Genomic DNA, 11407 nt, shown 5'->3' with positions numbered 1-11407 from the left:
GTTGCTCCTATAAATCCACCAAACAAGGAGTTGCTCCTATAAATCCACCAAAAAGGAGCTTGAGGCCATGCCTCTTACTGACAGAGATTACCTCATCCAGGACCTTGTGGCTGACAGCAACCATTTACAGACCTTTCGACAATTGAGGGACAACTATTTGAGCAACAATGACAAGTATGGAATATGGGAGTCCAATCTACCTTACAATTTCCTCCCATCTGTCAATATTTTTCCAGAAATCATCCGCTTATGTGCTGAGAATTATGATCCAACTCAGAGAACTGTCAACTCTCCATCTCAGAGCATACTCTTCCACATCAATCATGACTCCATCAACCAAATGCTCAACTTCAAGCAAACTCAGCTGTTGTTTCCCTTCTCCATGAACTATTTACTGGATGCAGGCCCCAAACTTTCCACTGCTGACATTGAGAAGGTCACCAAGCCATTCATGAGACCTGACCGCCAGCCTACAGGGCCACCTCCTTTCTTGCATGTCCATTTCACTGATGTAGGCAAACTCCTAGTTGACATGATCTCCTATGTGTTGGGCTACAAAACCAGTGAGCACGTTGATGAGACAGTGCTGGTGTTATTAGCTGCTTACAGCCCAAGCCAGCCTCCCGCCTACAAATATAACTTTGCTAAATTTATAGCCAACAAAATACATGACCAACTCTTGAAAGTGGACAGGGAGGGTGTGTTCAAATATTCATCATATATCTACCACTTGTTCATGTATTATCAATCCGAGGCCTTTCAATGCCCTATCAAGAAGCTGGATTCTAGGGGAGAAAGGAGGTTTGTCATCTTCTGGTCATTAGTTTTCCACCAAGTCCAAGATTCACCATATTCATACTGTGAATTTATTAACCAATTTGTCTACCCGGTCTCTTGCCTATTGATGAGATCCCCTCCTCCCAGACTGTCATTTGAAATCTAGAAAACTCTGCAGCTATCCAAGAACTATAAAATAGGTGATTGGTACCTATACCAAAATCACACAGTCATCAGAATCTATGGCTGTGAGCTCTGTCCATATAGGCTCCCAAGATATGTACCGATGAGAATGTTTGCCTTGGAATATTATAGGCAGCTCATTAACTCTGACCTCACCCACTTTCATAGTGCCAAGAAGAAAGCCCATCTCAAGTTCAAAGACCACCTGGGCCCCTTTATCATGAATAAAAAAGAGGGTTGGCAAGAGGCTGATCAAATTCTCAAAGATAAATACAAGCCATCAAGAAGCTTCTGGTGGGTCCCTTATGACCCCGAAGGCTTCATCAGTGCTAGAAGAGTCAAGTACAGGCTGCTAGGGTATAAGCACTATAAAATTCCACAAATTGAGCAGTATGCCAACCAACAAGAATGGTTGCAAGGCACATTAATTGAGGAACTGACTCAAGAAGAAATAATGGAAAGAAATGTCAAGGATTTGGAAAAAACTCTTGACTTAGATTCTGCGCAGCATGTAACTTTCAAGCAGCCGCATCCAATTGGAGAAGGTACCTCCACTGCTGTAGCCGCACCAGTCACCCAGGCGCCATCTACATCAGCATCAGTTACAGAAAAAGGCAAGGGAATAATGGGTGCAGAAAAAGAAGTAGTAAAAGAAAAGCCTGCCTCCTCAATTGGGCAGCAGCAAGAGCAAACCCCTCCGCCACAAACAGAGGCACCAACAGTGCCTGCCTTGCAGACCCCTGCACATGAGGAGAGGGGCAAGAAACGGGACCGAGAAGAGTCCACACCTGCTAGTGGATCCTCTCAGCAACCCGAAGCCAAAAGACAAAGGGTTGATTCTCCGGTCATAGAAGAAATCAGCGAGGAAATCCTTGAGAGCCCAAGGAAAGAAAGAGGAGACAGCCAGCAGACAGCCACAAGCTCTTTTCAACAAGAGCAAGGAGTACAGCTTGGCATGGAGGTGTCCTCCTCCACTCAACAGAGCAAGAAGCCTTCCAGCACTAAGGCTTCCTTCAAAGAGATAAAGGCACAAAATAAGTTGTTGAGAGTGGAGGTATACAAGCAATTTCTCAAGGCAACGCCAACTAAACAAGAGAGGCTGATGTCATTATATGATATCCAAGAGGAAAAGATAATCCTCAGCCATTTCAAACCCAAGGTACCGCAACCTCACTCAGCTGCAGATTTTGTAAAAACAAAGATAGAAGTTATGGCAAAAGACATTCACCCCATGGATCAGATAGAGTTGCATAAGCAAATGGGGGAAATGGTCTATGCCACACTGGTAGACAGGGACACAATGGCCCATGAATTGAAAGAATCTCTGAAGAACACCAACACTCAGCTAGATTTGGAGAGAATGTCCTCCACGGCCAAGGACAACAGGATCAAAACACTGGAGGACATCATTCTGGACCTAGGACATGATCCTAAGGATCCTAAGGGTGTGAGGGCCCTTATGAAAAAGAAAGAGGATGATATTGTTGCATTGAAGAAAAGACTAAAATTGCTTCCTACTGAGCACCCTCAAACAGCAGAATTGCAAAAAGAAAAGGAGTCTGAAGATCAATTGGACCTAATAATGCAGCTGAATCAAAGAGTTATTGATCTGGAGAAGGAGCTAGAAGGGGCACTGCTAGACAAACAAGGAGAATCAACCTCCCAACCTCCTCAAACTACCTCAACCACTACCACAACTACAGAGGCAGCAGCAACCCCTGCAACGGCTACAGCAACAACAGATGCGGCAGCAGCAACAACAACAGCTCCTGAGTCCAGCTTAAACATGGATGAATTGACAAAAGTTATCAAAGAGTTGGAGCTTCAGGCGACCGAGATCAAACTAGCCAAGGAGAAATTGGCAGAGCTGGAAGTGAAGTATGACAAATCCAAGATGACTGTAGCAGAGCAGACCAGAGAAATTAAGGCCCTCAAAGACAAAATAAAGGCCTTAGAGAAAGAACTGAAACTTGAAAATACTCTAGCAGAAATAAAAAGGATTTTGTGGGCCTAGATTGACCACTCCCTTACCAGACAATGGAAGTCAATCAAAACAGTGCATGAACAGATGGAATTAATAGGCCAAGCACAAATTGAGAGCCAAAAAGCCAGAACAGCACTAGGGAACAGGCCTGAGCAGGCCAACAGGATGATAAATTTCCTTAACAATCAGACCAAGGAGGAGCTGGTAGCCCTGAACATCATCAACAGAATAGATGTTGTCCTCACAGCTAAAAAGGTGCTGACCCTCAGAAATTTTGTACAAACTGTAGAGAGAAAATGTCATGAAATGCAGGCTGAGGTGGATGAATACAACCTTAAAATGGGAGCACTGCAAGACAAGGGATTGCCTAACCTACTGACCAGCACGGGAAGACTGCTCCCCCGTGAGCAATATGCTACGAGGATGACAAATTTTATTGAAAATCAGATCACAACATCCGCAAGTACTTCTAAAGAAACAAGACCTCCATCAGGACAGAGCCTCTATGACAAGCTTGAAAATCTATTCTACATTGAGCATGAGATTAATCACTTATTTGAGGTCCCACCAAATTTTTACAGATATACAGAGGCAGATGAAACCTTGATAAAGATACGAAGACACCAACTGCCCAAGGAAGATTGGTGGCAGGCAATGCTGCAAATTTTGCCTCAGTAATCTCAGTTTAGTCAGCCCTAGTCCACTTCAGCTCAAACAAAGTCAAAAGCAGAATCAGGACAGCATGCAAAGCGGCCAAAAAAGATGACTCAGCGTAAATACCACGACAGCAAGCCAAGCCAAAGGAAATGCGCAGATTTTGGGCAATACGGCTCCAACCGACTCAATATGTCACAAAGTCAAGGTTCTCTGACAATTTTGGACAACTAATACACTAAGCAGTTATTACAGCATTTATTCTCTCAGCTGCAATTCTCCAAGAGTTGGCACAGTATTTATGAGCCATTAATTCATCAGCTAGATATTTTCTGATCTAAATTTTGTATATATACCTCCCCTGGCAACGTATTTGGGGTTGGTGATTTTCTCTCTAAGACAATATATTGTATATTTTCAGATGATCTAATGCCAAAGGCTGGAAAAGCTCATTATCTCCTGAATGCTTGATGTCTAAATGATGCTCTGCGTGCTGTTACAGAATTCCTGTGCTGTCTAATGGAACAATAAGTTTTCTTAAACTATGTTTTATCTTCTTATGTTTGTTTGAATCATATGCATGTTTCACCAGTCTAAACAATAGAGAAAAAGAATAGTACAGGAAATGTTTGATTACACCCTGTGCTCAATCTCTGTCGTTGAAAATGTTTTCTTCGGAATTAATCATGGACATGAATTCTTAATTGCTCATGTTTGTATCAGTTCTATAAATATGAATGTTATACAGGAATTCTTCAATGCTCCTAAGTAATGTTCCTACTGTTCCCCATATCAGCTTACTGAAAGATCCTTAGTTGCCTTTCACGCCCTGATTCCATCCCATCCAATTAAAAATTTAAAGAATTGTTCCCTAGACACTTATCTGGCTCTGTAGCATCACTGTTGTTTCAACACAGACATATCAAGCAATTAAACGTCACTGACTCCATGCCCAATGGCCTAGATCACCCTGCAAAAATATACCTGTTCTGACTGAAATCATCATCCAGCAAATTCAAAACAAAACCTTGTGCATCATAGCTAGCCTAAAACATCATACAAGCAAAGTTAAATCATAAAGAGAGAGCCCTCTTGGTTACAGGTAGGCTAGGACCTCTGACCCAAAGATTGGTTAGTGGTTACCTCGGCCGTATTCCCTTAGGAGTCAAAGGGAACAACCTGAGTGTTAACACAATAGAGAGGAATATAGAAGGTAGAAGGGAGAAGAGGAAGAAATTAGATCAACAACAAGAGTCTAGTACTGCAAATAATAGACCTCCTAACCATTAGGGGAATTTTGAAGTAAAAAATGGGCCTCAAAGCAAAAGATCTATGGACAAAATTAACTTTAAAAGAACCATAGGATTCAAGATGATGATTTCATATCCATGGGAGAATCTTTTGGAGGGAGAAGAAGAAAACTACCATTTTTATTTCTATTTTCGGCTTGCCTACTTGTAGGCTTACTCAAATGTCAAAAATAAACACCTATTGTATATGAAATTAAATTCCACATCCAACAGGTGTCTAAGCTTGACATTTGAGTAAACCTACAAGGCGATAAGATGAAAATGCAATTAAAAAAAAAAGTAGTTTCCTTTATTTTACTATTTTAGCTATTATTTTATTATTTTCCTTATGCTTACCATTTTAGACCTCAAAATTCCCCTAATGATTACTAAACAAAAGTAAGAACAACTGGCTAAGAAGACAAAATCTATTCTCGAGAAGCCAAGAATGAAGCAAACCCCTTCAGTGCCAACTCAAATAGATCTAACACAAGAATTTCCCTTGGTTCACCCAATGAAAGTTTAAGGCCTGATTATAATCCCATGACAAACACATTTAGTTTGATGAGACCAAGGAAGAAACAACCCGGACTAATAAAAGTGACAAAGATACAATGCAAGACTAACAAAGTTCTACTAGTACAAGCAACAATCACATCAATCCAAGGAGAACAAAGGCAAATAAAAAAGTTAAAGTGCAATGGATTTACTAAACATGGAAAAAGTGCTAAATCCATCTATTAAGTGCTAAAGAGATTTAGTCCAAAACCATCTTAACTTAATTTTATTAAAAATTAAACACAAAACGAGTTTAAGTTGTTTTATTACCACCACCACTATTATTATTATCACTTACAAATCTACATGGAAATGAATATAAACGTATTTACTATATTATTATGAAGAAGTTTTATTTTGCAGAACCATGCATTTAGATCATTTTAATATAATAAATTAATAGTGCAAAGGACCGTGTTTTTAATTATATAAATTAATAAATTAATGAAATAATTTAATTTGAATATAAAATTAAATATGTTAATATTGAAAGAAATAATTTATTATTAAAATTAAATGATTTTTTTATTACTAAAAGTTTGAGTGATAATTACAATTTCAATATGATCTAAGTTCAACTTAGGGTGGAAAATCTCTCTATATTCTACCAAATTTTGCATTTACAAATTTTTACTGATAATTTATTATTATTATAATTATATTGTGTATAAAAAGATATAAATTTATATTAAAATAAAATGATTCATTCCTTATAAGTTTCAGCTATGATCATAATTTCATTATAATCTAAGTTCAATCTATGGTGGAAAATCTTTCTCTATATTTTACCAAATTTTACATTAACAAATAATTCCTTTATGGAAGAATAATTCTAGAGATTTTCTCATTCTAAGACTACAATTCCATTATGTGGTAAGTTCAAAGTACAATTTCATTATGGTCTAAGTTCAAAGTAGAATGAAAAAAACTTCCCATATATTTTACCAAATTGTAAATGTACAATCAATTCCTTAACAGAAGAATATTTCTAGATATTTAGCTCATTCTAAGATCAGAATTTCATTGTGGTCTAAATTCAAGGTAAAGTGAATTTTTTTACCTATATTTTACCAAAATCTAAATGGACAAGTAATTCATTAACAGAAGAATGCTTCTAAATATTTTGCCTATTCTAATAGAAATTTTAACATTTTAAAACAAAATTTATAAAATAAAATAATTCATATAAAAATATCATAAAAGAAAGCTATGGTAAATATATTGTAATATTAAATAGAAATTAGTGTTAGAGTATGACTTAACATTTTTTCTACATTATTAAGAGTTTATTTTCACTAAATATAAAAATAAATTAAAACATTATGATTAAGAGTTCATTTTCTCTAAATATAAAAAATAAGTTAAACAACCATGATTAAGAGTTGATTTTCCCTGAATATAAAATAAGTTGAAGAACCAAGACTAAAAGACATCAAAAAAAATTAAATTTTGTCCTTTACAAACCCCTTCTAGATTATTTTAAATGAGAAGATGTTATCTTTATATAATTATACATATATACTTCAAGGTTTTGAGATTAGTATAAATAGAAGTTAAATTGAAAAGAGTGAAATAATAAAACATTTTTCCTTTTAAAAAACATTGTAATAATATTACTATTTATTAAAATAAAATTATAAAAAAATTCATTATCAACCATAATGATACATATATACTTCAACGTTTTGAGATTAGTATAAATAGAAGTTAAGTTGAAAAGCGTAAAGTAATAAAATATTTTTCTTTTTTATTAAAAAAAAATATTATCAATCAGGATAAAGACAAAGGTAATTCATTTTTTAAATAATTCCAGAAACAAAAATAATTTGATATTAAATATACGATTAAAGTTAAATACTACAAGAAAACAATGCATTATTTTAATTAAAAACCATTATTTTTAATTACAATGGTGTAAATGCAAGTGAAAATATGGAAATTGTACTCATATAAATTAGATCAATAGCCTTAAACATATATATATGGGGTGATTATTAAATAGCATGAAAATCAACTGATCACTATTATCAAATAAAAAAATATTAATAATTCATTTAAAAAAAAAAATTATACTTTATACTACTTTGAAATATAATATTAATTCACCGAAAAGATACAAGAAGATCTGCTGTCCTAACCACCATGGAAATATAATACTCTTCCATCTATTACCAAATCCATGGTGGATATTAATGTCTTTGATTTAATATCTGCAACCCCAGTTTTGGACGTGTCTCAGTCATGGCAGCCTGTAAAGCAAACCCGGAGACGTGAGTTTCCTTCTTTGGTACGCCTTGGTGGATGAGTGAAAGCAGAGAGTAGATTAATTGAATGTTTCACCTGTCAAAACAATCCACCAACCCACCCACCACCCACCCAACGAGTCACCCAACGAGTCCTTAGGTACCCACCATCCCCAACGACTTCACTCCACCAATCATGGCGGGGTATAAGACGATTCCCCAATCCCCATTTTCTGTATCTCATCGCATCGTACTGAGCACTGGAAATTTTGTTTCTGCACAAATCAACATTGCCCAAGGTACAATAACATTGGTTTTTCTAGGGTTCGACTTTTCTGTAGTCTGTAGAAATTCGTGTCAAGGTTGGGTCGATAATGATTAATTTTACAGTAATTGCAATTTTACAGTAATTGCTGCATAGTTATAGCACTTGGCATCAATTGAATGTAATGTGCTACATTATTGCAGCACTACCTGGTTCTGGATCTGCTTTCAATTGTCAAAGATGGCAAGCACAGCTGTTCAACAGACAGAAGTGAAGGCGGAAACAACCCAAGCAGAGGAGCCGGCCAAGGTTGCTCGCCATCAAGAAGTGGGCCACAAAAGTCTTTTGCAGAGCGATGCCCTCTATCAGGTTTCTCTCAGACCCATTAGCCTCTGAGCTTTTTCATAAGTGTAGCAGAGAGCCAGTAATTGATTAAATCAATGCTTGCCTAGTGAATAAATTCAAATGTCTATGTGAATATTACAGTATATATTGGAAACGAGCGTGTACCCTCGTGAGCCCGCGCCATTAAAGGAACTCCGAGAAGTAACGGCCAAACATCCCTGGTAACCTTCCCAACCAGTTACCAACCAATTTATAGTTGAATTTAATTAGATTGTAGATTGAAGGAGTAGTTTGGAATTTGATGGATGCCAGCAAAGAGAATTGTTTCACTTTTTGATAGTGAAATTTTAGAATATTTTTAAAATTTGCCATCTAAATAAAAGTAATTTTATTCATTTATTTTCATGTTTTTCAAATTATCAAACAAAAATGGATTTTCACAGCCTAGGCTTCTGTAATTCAAATTCATTTTAGTTTTATCTTCATCATACATTAGTTAGAGAATGATGATGCCAACATTTTTAACTAACTAATGTGGTTAATCATCAAGACAGAATGATAAACTACACTAGTTGTATGCGGGCATTATCCTGCGTGGATGGGACGGCCGGCTAATAGCCTCCCCACCCGCGTTTGATCCACGATACATGTTGACGCTGCTGTGCAGCTATTTGTACTCATCTGGACTTTGTATATATGTAAAATTGCAATCTGTATAAAAACTTTTTCAAAGGAGATCTCCCCTCTGAAAAAACTTAGACAAATCACACTAGTTGGCTGGAAATGTGGTCACAATAATTCTCTAAGTGATATATCATGAACATAAAACTCAAATAAATAGATTGTTATATGTTTGCCTAAACAGTTTTTATGGTGTGAAAGAGGTGGGGATTGGTTGTCTGGATAAGACAGAATTACTAACCACACTAATTGGTGTATCAAGAAGATAAAATTCAGATAAATAGATTGTTAGTATGTTTGCCTAAGCAGTTTTCATGGTGTGAAAGACGTGGAGATTGATTGTCTGGATTTTGACAGGAACCTCATGACTACCTCTGCTGATGAGGGTCAATTTCTGGGCCTCCTGCTGAAGCTGATTAACGCCAAGAACACTATGGAGATTGGGGTGTACACTGGTTACTCGCTTCTCAGCACAGCCCTTGCATTGCCTGATGATGGAAAGGTATCAAGTCATCTCTAGATTCATTTTGAGCAAATTCCCAAAAAAGTTTGAATCCTGGTGGATTGCAATTAATGGTGAGTTAATGTTGGGGATGGCAGATTCTAGCCATGGACATTAACAGGGAGAACTATGATATCGGACTGCCGATTATCGAGAAAGCAGGAGTTGCCCACAAGATCGACTTTAGAGAGGGCCCTGCTCTGCCCCTTTTGGACGAAATGCTTCAAAAGGTACGTATTCATGTTACTATTTTAATTATTTTATGTTTTGGAATTTTGGTAAGTATATTGGTTTGGGAATCTGGTATTTTAATTATTTTATGTTTTGGAATTTTGGTAAGTAAGTATAAAATTTTGTAGATATTTGTTAAAATTACAAGTTTGAGTTTTATAATTTATATAATTTAAGTAATTCAAAGTTTTTATAATGTTGAATCTATTTATATAATCAAAAATATATTTTAAATAACTAAAATCACAATCTCACAATTTTTAAATGTAGAGTAGTTAAACAATATCTACATTGATTAGAAAAATTCAATGATAAGCATCCATACTTCAGTGAAACTAATATAGGGTAAATATACACTGCTAAATAGTTGTAAGCTAAGTCAAAAGTTGTGGCTCTATTTTGAATATATTTGCTATCAGTTTTATTCAAACTCGTATAGATATTTTTTAGAACCACAAGCTGAAATATATAGTCTGTAAGAGACCACAAATTAAGATATATAATTTACACAATCAAAGTGTCTAATCCAAAAAAATATCACAAAATGTATCACCCAAAAATATATCACAATCCGATCAAAAATTGTATCACCTAACTCCGACCAAGAAAATAAAACCAAACAAGGATTTGTATACTGATGAGGATTTGTATACTGATGATCATCTTTTTAAAAATCTAAGAAATGCTTATGGGATTTCTAATATATTCAGATTTAATTTAAGTACATTTCTAATATGAAGTGAAAATACATAAACCCTAATTGAATGGTTGGTGTTATATATTCAGGAGGAGATGCATGGATCGTTTGATTTCGTGTTCGTGGATGCTGACAAAGACAACTATTTGAACTACCACAAGCGGTTGATCGATCTGGTGAAGGTTGGGGGAGTGATTGCATACGACAACACTCTCTGGAACGGATCGGTGGTGGCTCCTCCTGATGCGCCGCTGAGAAAATACGTGAGATATTACAGAGATTTCGTGCTGGAGCTCAACAAAGCTCTAGCTGCCGATCCCCGCATCGAGATCAGCCAAATCCCAGTCGGCGATGGCGTTACCCTCTGCAGGCGCCTCTATTGAACTTCATCCATTGAAGGAATTAGATAGGCAACTATGTATATCAATATATTGTACGCATTTTCCCGAGATGTCTAATCTCATTTGTGTCCCACCTCCCTGGACCGGCTAATGATCTGACACTATCTTTGTTTTAAAAGGAAGCAAACTTGTTATAGGATTCTCTCCATCTTCAATGATGCAATAAGCAAAAGGCTAAATGTTTTATTATTTTATGGTCTGTAAGGGTGATAAGCAAGAGGATAAATGTCACTGTCTTTTATGGTCTGGAATGTGATCTGAGCACAAATGGTTTTCTACACTCATGAAACTGAATCAGATTTAATGATTTAATAATGTTATGAATGATAAATGTAAATGGAAATTCTTTATTTTATAATGGGTGGGTGAATTTCTTTTATATGGGTTTATAAAAATACATTAAAAATAGAGGGTATTTTATAATGGATAAATATTTTAAGTAATTATTTATAATTCATAACTTGTTTAAAGATTATATGATTAGTTTAATGATATAAATTAAATATTTGTTTGGCAAATACTAATCCATAGTAGGTATCAAGACACTGACATCATGATATGTGTCACATTACTATAATTAAAAAGTAATTATAAAAA

The 11407-nt window shown here is 35.9% G+C and overlaps 1 protein-coding gene across 1 annotated transcript; it reads left to right on the top strand.

Moving 5' to 3' along the window:
- The first annotated feature begins 7831 nt into the window (after positions 1–7831).
- LOC149233009 (caffeoyl-CoA O-methyltransferase-like) lies at positions 7832–11002 on the top strand. Its single transcript, XM_089379624.1, has 6 exons — positions 7832–7987; positions 8157–8322; positions 8440–8519; positions 9337–9481; positions 9580–9711; positions 10499–11002. The coding sequence occupies exons 2-6, from the start codon at positions 8194–8196 to the stop codon at positions 10790–10792; spliced, it is 780 nt and encodes a 259-aa protein (XP_089235750.1). The 5' UTR covers positions 7832–7987; positions 8157–8193; the 3' UTR covers positions 10793–11002.
- Positions 11003–11407: the final 405 nt, after the last annotated feature.

This window comes from Pinus tabuliformis, chromosome J, assembly GCF_031772625.1.
Source record: "Pinus tabuliformis cultivar Carrire ecotype Pingquan chromosome J, CPIR1, whole genome shotgun sequence".
Taxonomy (NCBI): Eukaryota; Viridiplantae; Streptophyta; class Pinopsida; order Pinales; family Pinaceae; genus Pinus; species Pinus tabuliformis.
Note: the sequence above shows the minus strand (reverse complement) of the source record. Positions and strands in the feature narration are given on the sequence as shown.